General features: G+C 46.7%; 1 protein-coding gene across 1 annotated transcript in view; it reads left to right on the top strand.

The window, feature by feature from the left end:
* ric8a (ric8 guanine nucleotide exchange factor A) overlaps window positions 1–20,455 on the top strand; it is a 326,541-nt gene extending 306,086 nt beyond the window's left edge. The window contains exons 13-14 of the mRNA XM_055074787.2: window positions 1,696–2,043; window positions 14,727–20,455. Coding sequence (XP_054930762.2) covers window positions 1,696–2,043; window positions 14,727–14,838 — 460 coding nt within the window. The 3' untranslated portion in view covers window positions 14,839–20,455. The remainder of the gene's footprint in view (window positions 1–1,695; window positions 2,044–14,726) is intronic.
* The last annotated feature ends 4,865 nt before the right edge of the window (window positions 20,456–25,320 follow it).

Raw genomic sequence — 25,320 nt, 5'->3', positions numbered from 1 at the left:
TGGAACGCTTCCAAACTGACGCGAGCCATCTTGTCGGTACTCTTACTGAGAATCTTTGTCTCTCCCAACCGAGCCTCGCATCCTCTGCATTTAATTATGTGCGTGACCAAATGTGTGTTCCTGTCCTTTAAATCACTTAAATTTTGGGCATGGCCCCCCAAGTGGTCATTGATGCAGCGGCTGGGTTGGCCGACATAAAGCCTTCCACACTTCAATGGAATAGCATAGATCACTCCTGTGGAACACTTGCCGAATGGCTTGTCGTGTTTTACCTGATAACCTCTTTTTTTAGAGTTGCGGATGCATGGGCGCAACTGTGCCAGCTTGTTGGGTGCCGAAAAAACAATGGACACTGCACGCCTGTTGGCCACCTTCTTGAGGATGTGCAAAGTCTTGTGCAGGTACGGCACAACCGAAGGCTTGTCAGTCTTCTGACGGTCATCTTCGTTTCTTCGTGTTCCTAGCTTTAGCTTTTGAAGGAGGGTCTCAGACACAGCAGTCAAAACCAACAAGGGGAACCCCACCGCCAAAAGCTGGCTGGCCTGATTCTCAAAACTTTTCTGATTCTCGTGTATGGATTCTCCTGATTCTCAGCTGGCCTGATTCTCAAAACAGTGTGACGCTACAGCTCTTTTCACAGTTTTGGAATGTATCGAATCGTACGGAAACAAAACCTTTTTTTTCTCGAGGGAAGTAGCCCCAGCAAACATGCCTTTCACAAAAGCTTAGTCTCAGGTCAAAAAACTGTAAAACAGCTGTATCATGTAGTTCATAGTAGTTTATCAGCGCTTGTATCGCATCCTTGTTTCTTTGTGGTTGCATGTGTTAGCACTGTTACATTTGTCAGATCAAGTATACACCTAGAAAGAAGTTTTAATGAGTGCCATGAGTAGCATATTTTCTTTTGTGCTTATCTGTATGGCACTCACACAATTTCCAAAGGTTAAACGAAGCCTCATCTTTATGTTTGCTCGTGCGAGTACGTCACATTGGCTAAGCGATGTATACTGCACTGTGGGCTTGCGTTGAAAGGATTCCTAATGTAACAAGCATTTCCCAGATGCCATGCATTTCTCAGGCACCATGTACAGGCTTCACGGTGGTGATGCTAGATAGTGCTGCATGTTCCTAGCGAGGCTTGAAAAAGGAGTCCTACTGCAGCACACGCCTCATACATAACTTGTTTTGAGGGTGGCAACACGTCACTTTATTGATTCAGTGCTAACACATCATCGTCATTATCGTCGATTGGTTCTGCCGCAACTATTTTAGCCAAGCTCGAGGGGTGGTGGAGAACCGCTTTAATGTCAACTAGAGTATCGCCTACCCCTGTTTTCTCTTTAATCCTGTCTCTTAACCTTGTGCCTAACGTTTTTCGTTCTATTGTTCATTGCACAGCTTCTTTGCTAACCTCCATGTTTCTGCCTCGGTACTAGTAGAATGCAATGATTGGTTTTGAAAGAGGGGCCCATTTGTACCATATTTCAAAAGGGGTGCTCATGTCATTATCAACACAGAAAGGTAAAACTAACAAGCTTTGTGGCATCAATTATGTGCATCAAAATGGGGAACCATGCTGAGGTAAAGGGGGAATGGTTCTTTTCAACTATTGTTCTTTTTGTTTCAATTAAGACTCCAATCAGGTCAACTTTCTGCAGTGTCTCACCCTCACAGTTTTGCTTGTTTCTAATGCAGGATGGTGCGGTTGATGACAGTTCCGTGCACGGACACCAAGCACCTGGCCGCTGAGCTGCTGTTTGTGCTGTGCAAGGAAAAGGTGGGACGCCTCGTCAAATACACGGGCTATGGGAACGCTGCGGGGCTGCTGGCGAGGCGAGGGTTGCTGCTAGGGGGCGCAGGGGCGCCCTACTCAAGCGACTCTGAGGACAGTGACACAGAGGAGTACCTGCGGAACCGAGACGAGATCAATCCGGTGCTTGGCTGCTACCAGCCAACGCGTGATTCGCCCCTGCAGGGGCTCAGCCAGGAGCAGAAGGAGCACGAGGCCATGCAGTTGGTCAGCCTCATGGACCAACTCACCAGGTAAATGAAAAATGGGTATATACTTCATATGAGGGCGCAGTGACTGCTAGTACAAGTTTTCACTTTCAACCAACTTGTAGTTGATGCATGCGATAGGCTTGCAAATGTCACAGGCAACCTGTGATCTGAAAGGTACGAGAATAATGGGGTTCATAGTATTGACACGTGTACCTGTTCATCCTTTCTCGTGGGACCCGCTCACTTAAGTTATCGCTCAGTGCAAGACATGCCTGCATGATTTAGAACTTGCGCAAATGTTATTGTTGATTCTATCTGTTGTGTATGTCCTCGCCAAACCTTGTATAATCATACTGCATGCTCGATAAAAATTGTATTGTAATGTCTGGAAACCACATGAGCACCAGCAATTACACTGGAACCTTCGCTGAATTATGTATAAAAGCCAACGCACTTGACCCACAGATCAGATTTCGCTAATCGCCGACTGTGTTCGCTGCAATTATAATTAGAATCTGAATTTATTATTAGAAGTTGGGTCACATTACAAGTATTTATTATGCAGAAGGAGGTCCCATCGTCAAATACTGTATCGGGACCTCCTGTACAAGAACAGTTATTACAGTTAACATCTCTTTTAAGTTGACATACTTGTATTTTTGTTTTCATACTTGTCTTTTTTTTTTTTTAGTTCCAAATGCCTACTCCTGCCTAAGACCTGGTAACAAGGCTGGCAGTACTTGTAAAATAAAATGAAAAAATAAATCTCAAAGCAACAGTAGCATATAATAAGGAAGTATACAAGCATCAAGAAAAGAACAGTTAGAGAACAAAATAGAGAATTTATTACAGATATTTTACAAAATACAAGTTTATTTACAACAACAAAATAAAAAGAAAAAACGAACAAAGACCGACTACAGTAATTCTTGTCGTTAATCTGGCAATAAAAAATTCGTTTTTAGTTCTCTTGTAAATTGTGATAAAGATCTTACGTTTTTCATTATGAAAGGAAGAGTGTTCCGTATTGCTAAAAGACATGTTTTTTGCTGCAAGTTAAAACACCCAAAAGGAAGACACAAAAAGACAACACGGGCGGCACTTCCAACTGGTTTAATTTGGGCTGTGACCCATGAATATATATACACATACACGCATGCACAGGCTGTTCACAAATCTACATTACCCAGCGGTCGAACAATCGTGTTTCTGATCGTGCTCTACAAATCGGAAACAAGATTGTTTGACTGCTGGGTAACGTAGATTTGTGAACAGCCTGCGCATGCGTGTATGTGTATATATATTCATGGGTTACAGCCCAAATTAAACCAGTTGGAAGTGCCGCCCGTGTTGTCTTTATGTGTCTTCCTTTTGTGTGTGTTTTAACTTGCAGCAAAAAACATGTCTTTTAGCAAGCACCAACTAGGCCAACAAGCAGTTCTGTTGCAACATGTTCTATATTGATATGGAAGTGAATTCAACAGTCTGTTTACCATAGTTAGTATGGATTCTTGGTAAAAGAAAATTATTATTCAGCATAGATCTGGTGGTACTATGAATCATCAGGTTAGATGGTGAAAATGGGATCGATGGTAGCTCATTATTCACAAATCTGCAGAAAAAAGTACCTAGCTTGTATTTATATCATAAGAAGCCAACAAACAGTGACACCAAGGACAACATAGGGAAAATTACTTGTGCTCAATAAATGAAATAAAGAAAGGATAAATTAATGGAAATTAAAGTGGATGAAAAAACAACTTGCCGCAGGTGGAGACCGAACCCACAACCTTCACATTTCCTTCGCAACCTTCGACCAAGGTCTGCGAGGGAGAGCACTGGCTAACACTCCCAGGGCTCTACTAGAAAACATAAATACCCAAGAAAGTGGATGGGGAAACGGCACCGCAGCAGCTCAATTGGTAGAGCATCGCACGCGAAATGTGAAGGTTGTGGGTTTGGTTCCCACCTGCGGCAATTTGTTTTTTCATCCACTTTCATTTCCATTAATTTATCGTTTCTTTATTTAATTTATTAAGCACAAGTAATTTCCTCTATGTTGTCCTTGGTGTCGGTGTTTGTTGGCTTCTTATGATATGACTAATAAAAATCGGGCCCCTCGGTTACTCTTTTCTTCTCGTTTACCTTGTATTTAGTGAGTCCAGGAATGGTAAGGATGTTATTCTGGTGTAGTAGGGGAGTGGCATTAGAAAAGCCTGGACTGTAAGTCATTATTCTTATAGCTCGGTTCTGAACTGTCTGGAGAGACGCAATATGAGTATTATAGGTGTTTCCCCAACATATTATGCCATAAGTAATGTGAGAGTGGACAAAAGAGTGGTAAAGTGAGAGTAAAGTGGTACGTGTGAAGTAAGGGCGTGTTTTAATTAAGGTGCGTGTACCATAAACTATCTTCTTTTTTATGTGAGCAATATTGTCACAGTCGGTAATGTGGAAAGAAGACGACGCTGATGGTGGTCTTGGAGACGACGAGGAAGTGTTTAGCAGTATCAATGCTCTACGCTTGTTGGCTCGGCCATTAAAAGCCACCTGTAAATAGACGAACGCTTCTTCCTTCCCGTAACATCATTGGTAGAGGTGCAGGGTAATCACTTGAGCAAGACGAAGCTCCGCAGCGGACGTAACCTGGCCGCCATGTCATCCGAAGGAGAGAGTTCAACCGCGGTCCCGTCGTCACCACCGATAGTCGTCCTGGCCCAGCCTCGCGACCCTGGCATGTTTTCCAGGATTGACAACATTGACGTCGATGACTGGTTACAGAATTATGAACGGGTCAGCGCACACAACAGGTGGGATAACACGCTTATGCTGGCTAATATAATATTCTACCTCAAGAAAACAGCACGGGTCTGGTTCAAAACACATGAAGAAGAGATTACGAGTTGGGACCAGTGTAAACAGAAGCTTAGAGATTTGTTCGGCAAACCCGTCGGCCGCCAACATGCTGCAAAGAAGGACCTTGGGACCCGTGTACAGACGTCCACTGAATCTTACATGGCGTATATCCAGGACGTCCTTGCTCTTTGCTGCAAAGTAGATAACAATATGGCAGAGGCAGACAAGGTCGGCCACGTCTTAAAGGGCATCGCGGACGATGCATTTCACCTGCTTGTTTATAAGCACATCACAACAGTCAATGAGATCATTAACGTATGTTGCCGCTTTGAAGACGCGAAAAGTCGCCACATAGTTCGACAGTTTACTCGTCTACCTAATACCACAGCATCGTCGACGTGCGAAGACATTTGTCCACTGCGTGAGTCCACCTCCTGCGAGAACGTCGTACGTATCGTTCGGCAAGAAATCGAAGCAGCGTCTCCTTCCACGCCAGTCACGCAGTGCTTTGACGATTCCTGGCCGCTTGTGTCCCTCATTCAGTCGGTCATTCGCCAAGAACTTGCCAATGTAGGTCTTCCATCCATCTGCTCCACCAGCCGTCCTGACTTTGCTTCGTCTGCTGCCTCTGCCCCTGTTCACCGGAGCCTAAACGGTGAACAGGGAAACGGCGCCCGCCCGTCGCCCAGCGCCGCTACGCGAGGAAGACGGACATTTGGCGCGCTCCTTACCACCGTGCGCTCTTCTACTACTGCGGAGAAGCGGGTCACGTCTACCGCCAATGCCTATACCGGGAGATGGGACTCCGAGGATTCGCCGTTAACGCGCCGCGACCACAGACCACCTTGCGATATCGCCGACTACCTCGCCGCCACTCAGTGGAGCCCTCGACGACCATCCCGTTCGCTGTCACCAGGCCGCTACCTGTCGCCGCAGCGCCGACCATACACCGGCCCAGCCCGGGGCCGCTCTGCGAGCACATATCCGGAAAACTAAAAGCAGCAACCGATGGAGGTGCGGTTGCTGTTCGTCGAACTGACGAAGATCCTCCGCTGACGAAGAGGCACCATCTCAACGACATAATAACGACGCGCCGCCGTCCCGCCGAAGTGAGGAAGCCAAGACTACACCGACGAAAGACGACTTGACGATGCGACGTTCCAGCTTCAGTTCAACGCGACGCGGCCGTGATCCGACGCCAAGACCTAACTGCAACGCCAGACAAAGAACCACTGATCTCGACGTGCTTCTCGACAACCATGCAGTTACCGCCTTAGTGGACACAAGGGCCGTTTACTCCGTAATGAGTGGACACATTGCCGCCCAGTTGAAGAAAGTTAAGACTGCATGGGAGGGCCCTCAAATTCGGACAGCTGGAGGACGCGTTATTACCGCAACTGGAATCTGCACAGCAAGAATTACTGTTCATGACCGGACTGACCCTGCCACCTTCGTTATCCTCCAACAGTGTTCACGAGACGTCTTTCTCGGCATGGGCTTCCTGAACCAACACGGCGCAATGATCGACCTAAAGTCGGAAGTCGATAACGCTGTTGGAAGATCGAGCGATACCGCCGGAGAGCTCTCGTAGTCACCATGCCTTAAGCATGCTCGAAAGTCAAGTGAGCATCCCGCCTCGCTCCAGCATTGTCATTTCCGTCGGCACCAAAACACCTTCGAATGTAGAAGGCGTCATCGAGGGTGACCAACGTCTACTGCTAGACCGTGAAATTTGCATCGCAAGAGGGATCGCGCGACCGCACGGAGTGAAAACTGGAGTGTTGCTGACAAACTTCAGCCAGGAGTTCGAGCACATCAACAAGGGCACGACGATCGTGTACATCGAGGAAATTCTGGAAACCAGTAATGCGTTTGTCCTCTCGGATTCCGCTGCATCTACCCCAACGGCCATGGTTCCCGAACCAGACTACGACATTAATCCAAGTCTCCCCATGATTAAGCAACAACAGCTCAGAAGTCTGCTCCGACGATACAAAGGCCGATTTTCGACATCATCAAGGATTCGACAAACACCAGTCGCAAAGCATTGCATAATCACCGAGGAGTGCGCTCGACCACTCCGCCAGAGCCCTTACCGAGTTTCGCCACGAGAACGGCAAGCTATAAGAGAACAAGTCGATGAAATGCTGCGCGACGACATCATCCAGCTGTCGAAAAGCCCGTGGGCATCCCCTGTTGTCTTGGTGAAGAAAAAGGACAGAACCTTACATTTCTGCTTCGATTACCGTCGACTGAACAAGATCACAAAGAAGGATGTATACCCCCTACCACGGATAGACAACGCATTAGATCGGCAATGCAACGCATGATACGCAAGAACTCGACGAGAGAGATCGCAAAATGACCGCCTTCATCACTCCAGACAGCCTCTACGAGTTCAAGGTGATGCCATTCGGACTGTGCTCGGCGCCTGCAACGTTCCAGCGCATCATGGACACGGTGTTAGCCGGATTGAAGTGGCAGACCTGTCTTGTTTACTTGGAGGACGTCGTCGTCTTCGCTGGAAATTTCAACGATCTCCTTAGGCGGCTAGCGACAGTACTAGAGGCCATCAAGTCATCAGGGCTTACTCTGAAGCCAGAAAAGTGCCGCTTTGCTTACGATGAACTTCTGTTCCTTGGCCATGTCATCAGCAAGTCTAGAGTCCGCCCCGACCCGCCACAGACAGCTGCTATCACAAAGTTCCCGCAGCCCATCGAAAAGAAGACAGTGCGTAGATTACTTGGCATGTGTGCCTACTACAGGCGCTTTGTCAAGGACTTTTCACGCATCGCTGACCCGCTGACACAGCTAACTAAATGTGACGTCGAGTTCAAGTGGGAAACGCCGCAAGCCGACGCATTTCAAGAACTCAAACGACGCATGCAGTCGCCGCCCGTACTTGTGCACTTCGACGAGGACGCCGATACCGAAATCCACACTGACGCCAGTAGCCTAGGCCTCGGTGCCGTCCTAGTGCAGAGAAAAGATGGACATGAACGCGTGATAGCTTACGCTAGCCGGTCGTTGTCAAAAGCGGAAGGCAATTATTCTACAACCGAAAAGGAATGCCTCGCCATCGTTTGGGCTACAGCGAAATTTCGCCCTTACCTATATGGCAGGCCATTCAATGTCGTCAGTGACCATCACGCCTTGTGTTGGCTAGCGAATTTAAAGGATCCTTCAGGACGGCTGGCGCGGTGGAGCCTAAGACTGCAAGAATATGATATCACTGTAACCTATAAGTTCGTACGAAAACACTCTGATGCCAGTTGCCTATCACGCGCCCCCATCGATCCCCCGCCAGGAGATGACGAGGATGACGACGCCTTCCTTGGCATTTTAAGCGCGGCAGACTTCGCTGAACAGCAGCGAGTAGACCCGAAGTTGCAAAACCTTGTCGAATATTTGGAAGGGCACACCGACGTTGTCCCCAGGGCATTTAAGCGTGGATTATCTTCCTTCACGTTTCAAAACAATCTACTCGTGAAGAAGAACTTCTAACCAGTCTGTGCCAACTACCTTCTTGTTCTCTCGTCAGGACTGCGTCCAGAAGTATTGCACACCTTGCATGACGATCCGACCGCTGGACACCTTGGATTTTTCCGGACACTATCGAGGATACAGGAAAGGTACTATTGGCCGCGCCTGACTGCCGACGTTGCCCGTTATGTCAGAACATGCCGAGACTGTTAGCGACGCAAGACACGACTGACAAGGCCAGTGGGATTACTACAGCCAATGGAGCCTCCTTGCCGACCATTCCAGCAGATCGGGATGGACTTTTTGGCACCCTTTCCGACGCCAACAACCAGAAATAAGTGCATCGTCATGGTAACGGACTACCTCACCCGCTTCGCTGAAACTAAAGCACTGCCGAAAGGTAGCGCAGCCGAAGTGGCGAAATTCTTTGTCGAAAACATCCTGCTGCGACATGGCGCCCCAGAAGTCCTCATCACCGACAGAGGAACGGCCTTTACAACGGAGCTCACCCAAGCCATTCTGCAATACAGTCAGACAAGGCACAGGAGGACAACGGCCTACCACCCACAGACAAATGGTCTTACGGGGAGCGCCTGAATAAGACCCTCGCCGACATGCTAGCAATGTACATCGACATCGAACACAACACCTGGGATGTCATTCTGCCGTACAACACAGATCACGATCACGTACAACAACACAGATCACGCCGTTTAAGCTGGTTTACGGCAGGAACCCGACGACAACGCTCAACGCCACGCTGCCGCATGTCACTGACGAGGAGAATCTTGACGTCGCTACCTATCTCCAGCGCGCCGAAGAAGCCCGACAGCTCACCCGCCTACGGATCAAGACCCAGCAGCTCCAGGTCTTCAATGCAAGGCAGTCCTGAAGACCCCGACAAGTACGACAACAACCCTAGCAATGCATTTAAGGGGACACCCCGACATGTACAAGGACTACCAAGAGAAGCGGGACGCACGCAAAAGGCCATCCAAGCTCAAGGAGGCAAGCAAGGCAAGGGGTCAACAGCCATCCATAGCCGGCAGTTTCAAGCCAAAAATGAAAGCGTCAGTCCCAAAAGCCCATGACAAAAATGATATGTCGCTTCGTAGCTTGTGGTATGCACCCCTACAACATTGTTGAAGAACTGGGTTTCCTCGACATGTTCACTATGCCGGATTATGCCGTGCGGTCTTGGACAACGTTCTCGAGAGCCATTATTCTGGACCTCTATGCATCAAGCAAAGAGAAGGTGAAAAAGAAGCTTGGGGGCATTTTCGCAAGCGGAGTGGAGTCGCTTTCAATCACAACTGATGGTTGGACATCGCGGGCAAATGACAGCTACGTTTCTTTAACTTGTCACGTCATCGACAGTGACTTCGTGCAACACGTGCGTGCATTGGCTTGCACGGAGATTGCAGACTTTCACACTGCAGAAAACCTGGAGTTATTTATCGCGGCTGTCATAGAGGAGTGGGAACTTCCAGCCCACAATACTGTGCCGATCTTCATCGTTACAGATAATGGAAGGAACTTTACTTTTGCAGTAGTGCGGTTGTCCTGGAGTGGTGTGCACTGTTTCGGACACAGCCTTCAGTTGTGTGTCAGTGATGCCAAAAGAGAAGTGTCAGGGTTTTTGCAGCTCTGTGCTAAGGCCAGAGCGATTGTGGCTAGATACAAACAGAGTGCCAAAACTCGAGGATGGCTTCAGGAAATTCAGAGAAACATGCAGCTGGACCCTTTCGATGTTATACAAGACGTCCGGACGCAATGGAACAGTGAGCATGCCATGATGACCAGGCTCGTGAAGCTCCGTACAGTCATCACTGTAGAACTTTCAGAATCGGATGCAGTTAGAAACTTGAACGCAAGTGAGTGCAAGCTTATGAATGCAGCAGTGCAAGTTTTGAAGCCATTTGACCATGCCCCAACTGAACTTTCTGGGAACAGATATCCCATGCTGTCACAAGTTATTCCCGTGTTGCAGTGTACCGAGGTGGTTCTAGCTGAACACGTTTCCGAAGGTGGTGAAGCAGCATTGCTTGCCTCAAGCCTTTCGCGTAGCATCAAGACAAGGTTCCCTGATATCAAGGTGTCACACCTTCCTACATTGGCATTGTTGGTCGATCCTAGATACAAAGATGTCTGTTATGCTGAACGACCCGCAAAGCAATGGGCGTTCACTCTACTCACAATGGCAGCAGAAGAGACTGTGCCAGTTGATCAACATGGTGCAGCAACAAGTGAGACCAACATCTGCTCTGCAGACCCATTTATTGGGTCTGCAGAGCAGATGCTGTTCTCACTCCAGAGCAGATGTTCCAGACCCATTTATTGGGTCTGGAACTGAAGTGTGCAGACACACTTCAGTTCGCGTGCACATCATCAGTCAAGCCGTACAATCTCAGATGAGGTTGCTGGGTACTTGAAGGCCCCCCTTCTTTCCCGGTCCGAAGACCCCCTTGAGTGGTGGCAAAGCAAGGGCTGTACCTTTACCCAACCCTGGTTGCAGCTGCCCGTAGGTATCTTTCGATACCAGCCACCAGACAAGAAGTGAAAGGCTTTTTTCGACTGCAGGAGCCGTTGTAAGCTGCAGAAGGGAGCACCTCAAACCCCAGCATGTGGAACAGCTAGTGTTTTTGCGCGAAAGTTTGTAGACTTTAGTAAATAATCAAGTTGTTTACTTTCCTTGAATAAATCCCAGACCTTAGCCCTCTGCCGTTTTTTTTTTTCCTTTCTTGCTACTATTGGAAGTATTCGCTTCGAAATTATTCGAGAAGAATTACTATTCGCTTCGAACCAATAAAGCACTAGTCGCACAAGCCTATGGTTGACAGCCATAATTAGTACGTGAGAAAGGGATCTGCCATGGTGCCTGGCGACGATATGAATGTGTACTTCTATTTTCTTGTAAAGTTGCAGGGGTTAGGAATGAATCGAGCTTTCCCAGCATAGCATTTCTATAGCTTAGTAATGTTTTGAATTTATATATGTCATAAGCTCTGATTATTCTGTTTTGTTGGAAAAGTTCTTGCATATATAAAAAAGAAATGTTCGCTATCGTCCGAATCACTTTCCTTTGAAGTATTTCCAGCATTTGAATATTTTGCGCTGTGGTGTTACCCCATATAAGTGAACAGTAACTGAGGTATGAAGGGAAAAGAGCATGATAAATGAGAGGCTTAACTTTAAAAGGTAGTGCACTTTTATTCCGATTTAACACACCAACGACTTTTCGTACCTTTGAGCAAACATGACTAACGTGGTCACTCCAGGAGATCTGCGCTGTGAATATTACGCCTTGGGTTTTTATGGATGGCGTAAAGTTCATTTTATACAGACCGAAAATAGTATTATCTGGCAGTGTAGTAGAACTTGCCAAAGCTTGAAAATTAATGCATTTTGTTTTGGCTTTATTTATTTATTTATTTATTTTATTTTACCCTCAGGGTTTGCACATTATAGAGGGGAGAGGCATATGACTGACCAAAATTCAAAAAAGCAGTTGATACAATAACCATAAAATGCATGAACAATCACCAAATTAATACAAAAATCAAATGAAACAGTCGCAACTAAGATAAAGCAGAGTAATTTGAACATCTAAAACTAAAACAACAAGCTAAGAACAGAAGAACAAATTAAATACAAATAATTAAGCAATGTTAAGCATGTTATTCAAGAAACCTTAAAGCACAATGTATCTGTGATAGCTGCAGCTGCTTCTGGCAGCTTCTGGCACTCGTGTTTAGTCTATTTTAGTCTATGATGTAGTTCTTTTTTCCACCATGTTTGAACAACACATCCAGCGGCTTGAGGCAGTTCTTCAAGCCATCCACGCCACCGGCCTGTCTCTGAAGCCCGAAAAATGTCACTTTGGCTACAAGGAGCTTAAATTTCTAGGTCATATTGTCAGCAGCATCGGTGTGTGCCCTGACCATGACAAAGCCATGGCAGTTGCTCTGTTCCAGATACTGAAGACAAAGCACGATATCCGTCGATTTTTAGGGCTTTGTCCGTATTACCGCCGTTCTGTGCCCAATTTTTGCCACGCCTCTGCAACGACTCATCAAGAACGACGTCACATTTATTTGGGGCCCGGCACAATCCGTCGCCTTCCACGACCTTCAGCAACATCTACAAACACCACCGATCCTTGATCACTTTGACACCGAGGCCGACACAGAAGTGCATACTGATGCTAGTAACGTTGGTCTCGGAGCGACACTCGTACAGTTTCAAGCTGGGGTTGAACGCGTTATTGCATATGCCAGCCAAACGTTGTCTGCTGCTGAAAAAAACTACTCAGCAGCTGAAAAGAAATGTCTGGCAGTCATATGGTCTACCCAGAAGTTCCGGTCATACTTGTACGGACGAGGCCTTCCGTGTCGTCAGCGACCACCACTCTCTTTGCTGACTGGCGAATGTCAAGGATCCTTGAGGCCGTCTCGCAAGATGGAGCCTTCGGTTGCAGGAATTTGATTTGACAATCCTCTATAAGTCTGGCCAGAAACACACGGACGCCGACTGTCTCTCCCATGCCCCCGTCGAACCCGCACCACTAGATACTGACGACGACTCTGGTTTTCTTTGTACTCTTCTGTTTTTAAGCCTAGCTCAACAGCAATGCCAAGATTCCAAGCTCCAGCCCTTGATTGAATACCTTGAAGGAAGCCACCCACAATTCCCGCGGCAGTTCGCGCGTCACTTGTCCTCTTTCTGCCTACGTGGCGACATCCTATAGAAGCGCAACTTTCACCCGACGGCAACAGTTTTCCTGCTCGTTGTACCCGCTCCTCTCCGCGACAACATTCTATGTGCATGCTACGACAAACCAGCGTCTGGGCATCTTGGTTTCACATATACTCTGGCAAGGATCAAGCAGTAGTACTACTGGCAAAAACTCACAAAAACCATGAAGCAGTACATCAGAAGTTGTCGAGGTTGCCAGCGTCGCAAAGTTCCACCACTGAAACCAGCCAGTCGGCTTCAGACTGTACGACCTCCTTGCTCACCTTTTGAACAAGTTGGAATGGATTTACTTGGCCCATTTCCGAAGTCTTTGGCTGATAACTGCTGGATCGTTGTCGCCACCGATTACCTCACTGGATACTGCGAAACACAAGCCGTTCAGCAAGCTACTGCTTCAGATGTAGCCAATTTCTTTGTCAAAAATATTGTCCTTCGACATGGTACTCCCGCTGTCGTCATCACAGACCATGGTATGGCCTTCACCGCCCAGTTGGTCCGAGATATTCTGCAGCTGAGTGGAACAACGCACCGTACGGCAACTGCATATCACCCGCAAACTAATGGGTTAACTGAGCATCTCAACAAAACGATTGCGGATATGCTTTCTATGTATGTCGCCACGGATCATAAAAATTGGGACGAACTGCTCCCGTATGTGACATTCGCATATAACACTGCGCTTCAAGAAACCACAGGGTTTCCTCCTTTTCGTCTGGTCTATGGATGCGACGTCACCACCATGCTCGACGTGATGCTCCTACCAACTTCGTCTCAACCTACCACACCAGATACAGACACCTTTGTTCAGCATGCTGAAGCAGTGCAGCACCTTGCACGGCAATGAATTCTATCCCGACAAAGTCAAGATGCTCGTCGATACAACATACACCATCGAGACGTCACATACAACCCAGAAGATCTCGTATGGGTTTGGACCCCTATACGTCAACGAGGCCACTCAGAAAAATTATTGCACTGATACTTTGGACCCTACATAGTTTTGCATCTTCTAAGTCCTGTCAACTACGAAGTTATTCCAGCCGAAACATTGCACCACTCCCGTAGACCACGTTCCTCTGACATAGTTCACGTTACCAGGATGAAGTCCTACCACTTGCGCTGACTCTCATCCACAAACTTTGTGATGCGGCCCCTGTCATCACTTCCGTTGTCTTTCTCATTTCTTTTATTTTCTGCTTGTGGCATTCAACATCTCCCCAACTGCTTTTTTTTGCGGGGGGTGCCTAACTTTCGTGTAGTCGCATGGAGAAGTAGTCTCTCTTCTTTTTTTTTGGAGGGAGGGGTAATGACACGTGCTAGTTACACTAGAAGCCAAGGACGAAGAAGTGTGCGGGGTAGCTGCTGCAGAAACAAACAGTAAACAGCCGTTCGCTTGGAGCTAGCTGCCTGCCTTTTCCTCTCGCGACAATATAGAGTGGTTTCAGTTAAGCTCATGGCACTAGCATAATTTAGGTAGTGCTTCAAAGTGCTGAGATGAACATTTGCAAATTCTGACACATATGGTGTCCCATTGTGTGGAGCGTCTTCATATGCTAACCATGGTTATCTTGCAAGGGACGGACACATTGGCTTTCCTCCTTCATGCTTCTGTTTATTTCTTGATGTTGCAGAGGTGGCATAGTGCAACCAGCACGTGTTGGTGCAGATGGCCGGCCACACCCGATTGAGCACATGCTAGAGCTCCAGGAAGACCGGGACCTCACAGAGTCCGCATCAGACTGAGTGGTGCTGCTCCACCTGGCAAGTGGTTCTCATCAAAGGCTGAATGGATGCGCATCTGAGACAATGTGTTCCGATTGGATGCATTCAAGAGGTCCTCATCTGAGACACCTGAGACCTTTGAGCTTTCCTTCTTTCTAGTACCCCTGTTAATTATGGCTTTTTGCCATCTTTAGTTTGCACTTGGCCTTTTGTCATCTTAGGCCAGGCTTTGGAGAGCGAGAACTGTAGTGTGTGTCTAGGGCTGTTCAAGTAAAAAGAAGTGGACATTGTAAAATCTCTGATGATTGGCTCACAAGACGAGGACCTTCGTCCTCGTCTTGTCACAATCGAATGCAGAATCAGCGGTGCTTAACTAATCAATCTTCATAACACATGCTAGTTGAGAGAAAGCGATAACCACAGTCACTCCTCCTAGCTTGCAAACTTCATGCCTTACCACAAATTGAACCCAGTTTGGCGCTAGGTTAGAGCCGTCACTTTGATGGGTGCTGCCATGTTTGTTTACACAAATATTTTGGGTCAACTTTTGGGGCTCCCACTAAATCAGTGAAATAGTGTGCCCGACGCAAAACCCAAACGCAATTTGCGTCTCACACAAGCGCAGTGGCTTCGACGCTATTTCTTTGGGGCCCCAAAACGTTTGGGGCTCCTATTCTAAAACTCTCTATTATAAAATCATACATCTTTTTCATACGGAACCACACCATGCCGCCACGGTCACCGCACTTCCCATGCATCTGCCGCAACCGCAACAGCGCCTTCGACACATGTGGTGTTACAGTGAAACCTCGCTAAACAGTAGTTGGCCGGAGCTCGGAAAAAGTACGTAAACGGTAATACTGCTTAACTGAAATAGCATGAGATCGCCCACTGACCTGTCAAAAACGGAACTCGGAGAGAGTGCGATGAAAGGGAAAAAACATGCAGTATTTATTTACTTCGCACGACAAACATGTTATTTTCGTTTGATGCCAGGGCGGCCTAGCAGCAACGACAGTGGCCTCAAACCTGCTGAAGCTGTGAGCCAGCTTTTCAGCCAGCCCCCTCTTCTCTGCAAACACTCTCATGGCAGATTCCTCATTGGCGTTGCATATTCTCCGTGCACAGGTGCGGTAGTGTTGCAGAAGTCACGGGGCACCTTTTCATTGCGGGGTACTGTTCTCGTTGTGACGATTACATTCATGAGGCTGACGTAATGCGCAGATTTTGCCACTGTTGAGCCTAAATCGCCCGTGCTGTCACTTTCCGTGTCGTCCTTATCGCTGTTGCTAGGCGACACTTCGGCAACAACAGAGGCAACGATGGCGGAAAGTTGGACCTCATAACCGACATCTCTTCTTTCTCACAGCAGCGCTGCCAAGCAACTTCTTCGCATTCCAAATGCCACACACCATAGTCAACAGTAGACCCACGTCGCGTGCCAGCGCCGCCTTTTCGCATCACGTTCGATAGCACGAACAATGTCTAATTTTTCTTCTATAACCCGACGTCTTTTTTATCCGAGTTTCAGCATGATGTGAGTTCTCGCTTGCACAACGCCACAACGCTCTCTGGCACGGCACCAAAATGATGTTGATGTGGCTTCATGGCTTCACGCGCAAACACATAGGGCGCTTGGAAGCCATTGTGCTGATCTCTGAGGCTTTTTGTTCTGCCGGGCCGCCTGCTGGAGACGACGCACCGCCGTATTTGCACGACGAAAAGTGGAAACACTACGTGTTAACCGATACGTATGCAATAAGCTGGTACGGTTTATGAGGGTACAAAACACATTATGTTCAATGGCCGCTGAGTCGGGGATTTCTCTTTACTACTTTTAAAACAAAACTACTGTTTAAGCGGGTACGGTTTAACGAGGTTTTACTCAAGTGAAACCTCAGAAGAGCAAGCCTGATTGATAGGGGGACCACCTTCTGTGGGGGGAAGGGGAGGAATTTTGACACAGCACGGTGAGAAATGAAGTACAATAACTTATTTTTTAACCTTCAGCAAGAAATTTTCTCTTGCACAATTTTGTCATCTCTGAAACAGGGAAATAGAGTAACTGATACAAGTTGAAGTTCAAATACATATCTGTGTAAACAAAACTATTTTATAAATCACTGTAATATGATATGACACGAAACAGAGGTATTAATATAAACAGAAAAATTTGGCAGCTCCAAAAATAGTCGCTCACAAAGCAGCTGTGGCTTAGTTTCCACACATTGTTGATTAAGAGCCTGGGAAGTACTTGATGCTGCTTGTTTTACTTTTTTGAAGTCATATTTCCTGTCAGATCGAAGCGCCTCTTAACTGCCTCGGTCTGATCGCAGGAACTGGTAGAACTCATGGAAAGTTTGCTCAGTTTACCTTTACCAGTATTTTGGTCTTGATCAGGTCCACGCTGCATTGACTTCAATCACTGCTCCAAGCTCCCGTCATGAGTGAAAAAAGTCGCATTAGTCATGGGAATGCTCAGCACAACTGACAGCACAATACAGTCAGATTTGGAAAAGCAGCACCTTTGAGCAAGCTGCTCCACTTGTTCCCTAAACATTCTTGTGATTTCGCTTCGAGTACCTGCCTGATTGCTGGCTGCAGAGAGCACAATTTATCATACAGCTTGTCCATGTTCATGGCCGATGTCAACTGGAACGCTGCAACAACTTTCGCAAGGTCACTGAATATTAGTTCATGTTGGAAGTCCAAGCACTGAAGTTTTAAAGATGTGATAGTGCACATGGCTTCAACTGGGGGCCCATATCAGGGAGAACGTCGGGAGGGCACGCATAGCTGGCGCCAGAAGCATTCGTCACCCCCGTGAGCTCTGCAGCTAGCTGACTTTTTCGGAAGCTTGGAGTGCTTGTAGCTAATACATCCTCAAACAGGGTGGCCAGGTGCAGCTGAAATCAAGGGGCTGCTGAACAATAATAATAAAGTGGGAAATGCAAGTCATTTTTGAAGATTTTCATATCTTTTGCTTGGTGCAGGATAATAGCCCTCAATGCAAAAGTCCCGCAAGTCATGGGACGGGTGGTCACCCTATGTGGCCATGTGCACAGGCGCCGTCGTCACAGTCCCCCTCTCCCCTACCTGTCTCCATTGCTGCAGCGCCATTGCTATGCCTCTTTCCTCTCTCGCCTATCTTTCTCCTTTGCTGCAAGACTGTCGCCACACTCCCTCTCCCCTACCCGTCTCCGTTCCAGCAGCACCGGCACCTCCGATGCGTGGGACATTATAGCCACAGAAGTGCAGGCCACGTGCACAAGCACTGTCGCCACCGTTGTGCTTTTCCGTCTCCCTCAGGTGGTCGGCTGTGCACACATTCCGTTCCACGAAACAGATGCAAGCCGCCCAGGAGCACATGCGGGAGATGCATAGTGGCCTAGAGGTAAACAGCTTTGCTGTAGTATGCATAAGACTATGACTACATTGTGCACGACAGTTTCACACCCTGTGCTGCTCGTCATGCTCCTGAGTCACTGTGCAGCATATTTGTTCAAAGACGAGAAATTCTGTTCATAACCATTTCTATGCACAAGATGAATTTCGAATGGTTTCCAAAAGTATTTATGCAGTTGCATAATGACCACACTATTTTTCCAACATCTCAGCAGGAGTTGGTATGTGGTTATAACAGATGAAGTGGCACAAAAAGAAAGGTGGCGGGAGGCATACAAACATACAGAATGCCTGCACTCGGAGCTTACACCCATTGGGGCTGATCTTGTCCCCAGACAATAATTGTCCTCTGTCTTGCATACAGTCATCTGATCTGTCTTGCATGCCTTTCCTTTCTCTCAGCAGTGCAGGCCCAGCACTTCCAGATCACGGAGGGCAGTTTGATGGTATTAACAAGAAGGTAGAGAGGGCATAGTTTTCAAAATGTACATGCATCCAAGTCGGATGATGATTATTGAACCGGCTTAGTGTGGAAGCTTGGGCTTGGTGATTCATTGGAAAAAGGACACAGCATAAAAAATATAGAGACACAAGAGAGTGACAGGCACACAGTGCTGTGTGCGGGTCCCTCTCTCATGTACCTGTCTTTTTTGCATTGTGTCCTTATTTCCAATGATTATTTTTTGCGACAAGATACGCACAAAATGCTGTAAACTGGTATTAGTGTGTGGCACTTGTGGCGTACTTTATGTGCATCTTTATGTACGCTTTTGCATCATTGCACATCTTGGCAGGGTTCATAGGGACACCCTTTAGAAAGGCAAAGTTCTGTGGCTTTCTGCACAGGTAAATGATGACTGATACATTGTGAACAACAAGATTCCTACTTTAGTGCTTGGCAATGACCACTTTAATAAGTCACTTGGCAAGGAAGGTGACACAGAAGACCTGAGGTGAGGCCTATCATCGTGCTATGCACACATCTTCTAATGATTATTTTATTGCGATGGCAATTATATGGACACTCTATGCGAATTTCTACTGTTGTTGCCGTGACATTCCATACAAATTCCAAGTGTGATAACATCACGGCTGCGCGCCCACGCCGTGGGTGTGAGTGAGAGCATGCAAGGGTGGGCCAAACAGGACAGTGGCTCGGTCTTGTTGCACAGGCAGGCGGAGAAAGGGCGGGGGATTTACACTGTGTGGCCGATGAGTGCGGCCGCATGAGTACCATCACGAAAGTGGTGGGTGCAGAGTCTAGGCGTGCCGAGAGCTGGTGACTTGGTGTGTGCCACGTTCTCGCCGTTGAGCTCACAATGAAGCGAGCAGCAGCACGAAGGCCAATTTGCTCGCTGCTGCTGCTGCCGCTCTTCCTTACACCAGTGTTTTGGCAGCCAGTGTTCGTGGTGATCAACTGAGATGTGTTCAATGTGCATGTGCGAGTGTGACACCATGCTTGTTAATTTAGTTAGCGAATGCTTACAAGATTATACAACCTATGAAATTACTATTTGGCCTTCGTGCAGCTGGCTCACAAGTAATGCTTAGCTTTTCGACCAAAACTGCAACATTTTCGTTCATCTTTATTAATTTTTTTATCATCCATCTCATCAAGTGGCTGATACCGATGATAGCAGGGGTGCGGCTGCATACCTACCAGAAGGCCAAAAGAAAGGGACCTGAAAAGAAAATTGCAGGATAAAGCCTCTGGATTTGTTTTGACCACCCGAGACAAATAAAACTACTGCATACTACTGAAGGACTGTCGCCAAAGCCTCAGCATGTGGGCACTTTTGCATTGTGCCAGCAATCAAGTGCCACCATTGAGTGTCCAATGCCCGTGACCTGGTGCTTAAGCCACAGCTGTAGGCGGAGGTATCACATCCACTCACAGTTGGAAGCTCCGTAGAATCAAGCCATCGATAATGTACTTGTAGCCCTCATTCTGAATGATATTTTGCTGCTTTAATCTTTCTGTGGAATCTGATCAGTTTCTGATGGCATAGCCCAGCAATTTGGGTGTTATTTCTTAGTGAGTAAAGTTATAATTGCAATTGTTTGGTATGGTTATGAGTGGATTGCACTGCATTATAAAATATTTGGTCCTCTGTGCAATCCATAATAAGCTGCATTCACATGGGAGACGTGTGGAAGCAGTGTACATGTTATGTGTTGCTTTCCATCTTGCAGTGTCCAAATGTGGAATAAATTCTTGTGCTGTCTGTATCAATCATTGTACTTAATGCTATCCTCATTTCAAAGCTAACATCGTGTGCATTGGCATTATTTACCGCTTGACTGGAAGACAGCAGCTAAGAACATGTGTTTGGCTTCATCTGTTTATTTAGTAAATGTCTCCTTCAGAAACTAAGCCAAAATAAGGTTCTGTTGCGTAGCTGTCACGAAAAACTGTTCCAGAGTTGGGGGTAAGGGGGGAAAGAAATGCATGCAGACGTCCTTCAACATTATATATATATATATATATATTTTAATTTGTAGCTTTTGATCAAAATTATATTTTCAACAGTGTGTAAACTAGCCCCTTCTCTCTTAAATGGACCAAATTTCGTTTTGAGCATTTCGCGAGTACTTTTTGGTATTAGCATGCAGATGAACCCCGAGTTTATGATAATAATTTCTTTCGTGCAAATAAATTCCCCAAATGCTTGCTATTAGATTTAATGTATCTACGAACTCAGTATTGCGAAGCAAAGTTGACGATGCATTTCTTTTGATTTTACATGGTGGCCCTAAAGAGGAGATAAAAGCTGACCACGTAAGCACTGATGCCAGTGCAGACATACATGAATGCAAGAGAGAATTCGGATGATGAGGACATTGTGAATCTTTTTCGGGACACAGAACAAGGGTCGCAAGACACGAAATCAAACAACAGTTTTACCAGGCTGATGAAACTTCCTATATACCCTCCATCCCCAAAGTCCCTAAGATCGCTGTTTGCAGTGCCACACGAGTGCCCTGGTGTTTGAAGGTGCTAAAAAAGCAAATATAGAGATGCAGTACCCACAGAGAGACACCATCTTGTTTGGGACTGAGGGAAGACCTGGAAGCAGATGCCAAAATGAAATGTTAACTCCATTCAGTTAACATTTTATTTTACCTTTTGAATTTCGCTGTGTACCAGCAGGCAGATACAGAAATAAGTAAGTAAAACAGCAAATAAGTTATCATTTCTTTTATTAAATGTGACAGGAAACATTTATAGGACAACCTACGTGTGTCCTCTGCAGTGCCGACAGAGAAGCTGGGACTTCATTCCTGCAACTTCTGAATATGTTTGTTGTGAATTGATGCTGTTGCATTTGCCACCCAGCACGGAGCTAGCGGGATGAAGCATAGGTACTTGGGTAACTTCCAGAAAATAGAAAAATGCAGCCACAGTACAAAGTCCATAAAATTGAGTAAAAAAAATTTGCCATGTTTCAACGCCATATGGCTACAACTCAAAGTTGTTTTGTGCATCCTGCCATTGCATGCTGCATCCTGTCATTGTCCCCATCTGCTATGACCCAGGGAATGTCTCGTTGGCCAAGTTGACATTGAAACAAGCAATGGAATGAGAAAAAAAATTGACTTGACACATGCAGCCAGCTGCATATAAAACGCAGCTCGAACTGGTTATATATATACACGGTTATATATAATACACTCAAACCTCGTTATAGCAAAGTCATAGGGGGAGCTGAAATTACTTGGTTATATTCATTATTACTATTTACTGCAGTATATGCCCAATGGCGGTGCACAACTGTAAACATGGAAATAAGGAGACTACATTGCCGCCCACGAGAACGCTACATGGCCACGGATGCGATGAAATTTGAATAAAACAATAATCTTGGACATGTGCAACATGCAACTTCTTAGCACCTGACGCGGCAGCCTTTAGGTAGCTTCGTGAGGCTTATAGCATGTGAAAAGACGAGTACGAAAGGAAGACATTACACACACAGGCGCTATCTCTTCCTCAAGTCTTCCTTTCGTCCTTGTCTTTTCACGCGCTATAAGCCTCACTATGTCTTGCCAACAAGCCCAAATCACTGCATTTAGGTAGCTGCCTTCCGTTCCATCGTGATGGGCTTTCGCGTCCGCTTTCCACGTAGCTCGTTGCAGTCGAGCAGAACGTGGCACACTATATGTTGCTCCTCTGTGCAATCGGGGAGGCAGGCGAACTTCGGCCGTGCTCGTGGCCTCCGAGGGTGCACCAGTGCCAATGCGATCTCGGAGGCTGCACCCTTCTGTGGGGCCACAGGGGGAAGGAGAGGTGAATGCACGGCTTGAGGTGCGTGTTCTACTAGCTAGACAATGGTCGAGTGGGCCGCACGGTACCCCAAAGAACCAGCTTTAGAGAAGAGAAACTGTACCTTTTACAATGGAACGAAAATAAGCAGCGGAACGAGAGAGGGGCTCCTTAATACCCATGGCGAGAAATTGACCCTTATATTATCCCTTGCTGTCCCGATGTGTTGATGGGTCGCACTCGGCGGCCTATGTCCCATATTATGACAAAAATATAGTTAATGCATTGTCAGTAGCCTATAAACTTATAGTAGGATACAAGTTAAAAGAACTACCGTTGGCAACCAAGGCACACAGACCACACGGGGTTGTTACTCCGCCAGCCAATCACAGACGCATACAAAATCGTAAGAATGGCGTCGTTCTTGATACCTTTGGTATCAGGTCCGTTCAATTCACCTGCACCACTGTGCACCTGGTTGTAGAGAAGTTCAGAAATTATGCAGCTCGATTTCTGCGATGCAGGCACAGTGCAACAGTCGAAATGAATGCCAAGGTGCAGACGCGGTGCAGGCGTTTTGTTATGTCTGACTAACGTGCACGGAACACATATGTTTGACAAGTCCTGCACTGTATAGGTATGATCGGCTACTGAGCGTAAATGTTGCTTAGACACATCAGACGTGCAAAACAGGGTTTTAACTGCGCTCGTGCTCATGCGCTGCGTCGTCTGCTACGCCATTGCTTCGCATCTGTATGCCTGCACTAAGTCGGCACTGACAGTGGAGTGGGTGCAGTAAAATCATGAACCAGCCCTACACCTTTCCTGCACCTTTTATAATAAACAGCGTGATTCAGCGGGCATCATTGCTGCACCGCTGACACGAATGGCAGGGTGCAGCACCTTGGGAACTGGTTCAGGTGGTGTGGGTGAATCGAACGGACCTATAGTGTACTACTTCCATAATATGTTCTGTCAAAGGCGTGTTTGCTCGTACTACAACAGCGTTTGGTAATGCATTGGGCCTTAATTTCTTGATGCCGTAATTATGAAGGATTTGGCTTTCAAGTTGGTCTTCGGTGAAGTGATCCTAAGATGAATAAACTAAGATTTGGTATGGCACCATTTTTTTTAAGTAATACAAGGCATGGAATAAAATATACACCGTGGCATTTCACAAATAATTTCAAAAATAAGAACTGTTGATATGTCGGCCCGCTGTGTGCGTGGCCATAACAATTTTATCAACGTGGAATGTTGCAAATGATCTGGGTCATTACGCGCCCCTTCATTAGAGGTTTCTTTTACCCGACCAATCTGCGTTAAAAATGTTTCAACCAGCTTAGATTTGCACGACATCTTTGAACCCAATATAATTTCGGTTGTGTTTAGCAGATGTCAGCATTCTGATTTATTATGCGCGCAGATATGGTGTACTCAAGATATCACTACCATTAGTGTGCCTAGGCACAGTAACTGCCGACTTTGGTAACAAGCCCTCAAACGCAAATATGTGCACCAATGTGCACTACATAAAAGCTAGACCTGCACCACAAATAGCATGAACAGCGGGGGCTCAAATGATGACAACTGCTGTTTTAGTCTCGAGTTCGTCAGCCGAGTCCAACTCAAAAAAAATAAAAAATGTCTAGCAATGCGTGTCACTTCACGCCTGACTGATCGGCTGATTGAACTAACATATGAAGCGCAACTTTGTGTCTGAGCCCAGCAACAGTTTCAATTACAATGAAATGAGTGCATCAAGCAATGTGCGCAACATCATAATGAAGCCTGCCGAACCAGAAGCGTGAGCAGTGATGCTCAGACAACATGAAGCATGGCTTTCATAGTGGCAAGTGAACGTTTCCAACTACAACCATGCCAAACATTATTTAGTGTGAAGAAAGGCTGCAGACACTCTCGCTTCTCACTAAATCGTCCGAAAAAATACAAGTGACTTCTGATGAACAGTCACTTTCCTCACAAAAGGGTCCCGTGCATTTTCAAAGTTTGCCCGGCCGATCCTGTTCAGCCAAATATTTCGGTGAGCCGCGTTGCTTCTTCCGGATGGAATAACGAAAAGTCTTTTCCCTAAGCCTTCTGGTTGTTGTTCCCATAAGCACAACATAGGAACGGCACCAGCGCTAGCAAAATGCTTCCCGCCAAAACTCCGCTGCCGGAAACCAACCAAAGCGTAATTTCGATACCCGGGAATGGCACCAGCGTCTGCTACAGACCAAAAAAGCACGCTAGCACATGACCACGGAGCTTCGACTAATAGGATGGTTGACTCTCTAGAGGCGTGGCAGGTGAGAGAGAAAGCGGCAAAGTTCAGAGGAAGTCGTTAATTTTTTATTTAGGGGTTTTATTTCACCTGGGGTCCGCCGTGCGACCGTCGCGCTCGCTCGTTGGCCGTTGCTTGCACTCATCCATATATTTGTGTTGTTCTGTGTTTTGTGCACGCATTTCTTATTTCATGTGCAGTCTTTTCTCTTACTGATGATATGACATGAAGAAGCCTCGTCGGAAAAAACTAGTGCTTTGCTCCCAGTTGCAGAAGTGGGTATAACGGCGTGAAGATCATGCCGAAGTTTAATGTCCACGAGGACAACAAAGGGCATTGTGTTTGGAATCGAAACATTCACCGTACTGATGAGACCCTAAATCTGTGTGAGCTACAGTTCGAAGAAAAGTACGTATTTTGAGACTATGTTGACGTCATTGATGGAAAGGCAGTGCAGATACCACGTTTTCACCTTGATTTCACCGGAAGCAATCCAGCCTAGGAAACTAGGCCACTCTGGTTGGATGGATGGAAGGTAGGAGCGTCCCCT

The sequence above is a fragment of the Dermacentor andersoni genome, chromosome 4 (genome assembly GCF_023375885.2).
Source record: "Dermacentor andersoni chromosome 4, qqDerAnde1_hic_scaffold, whole genome shotgun sequence".
Classification (NCBI taxonomy): Eukaryota; Metazoa; Arthropoda; class Arachnida; order Ixodida; family Ixodidae; genus Dermacentor; species Dermacentor andersoni.
The sequence above is the reverse complement of the archived record's forward strand: the minus strand, read 5'-3'. Positions and strand labels throughout refer to the sequence as shown.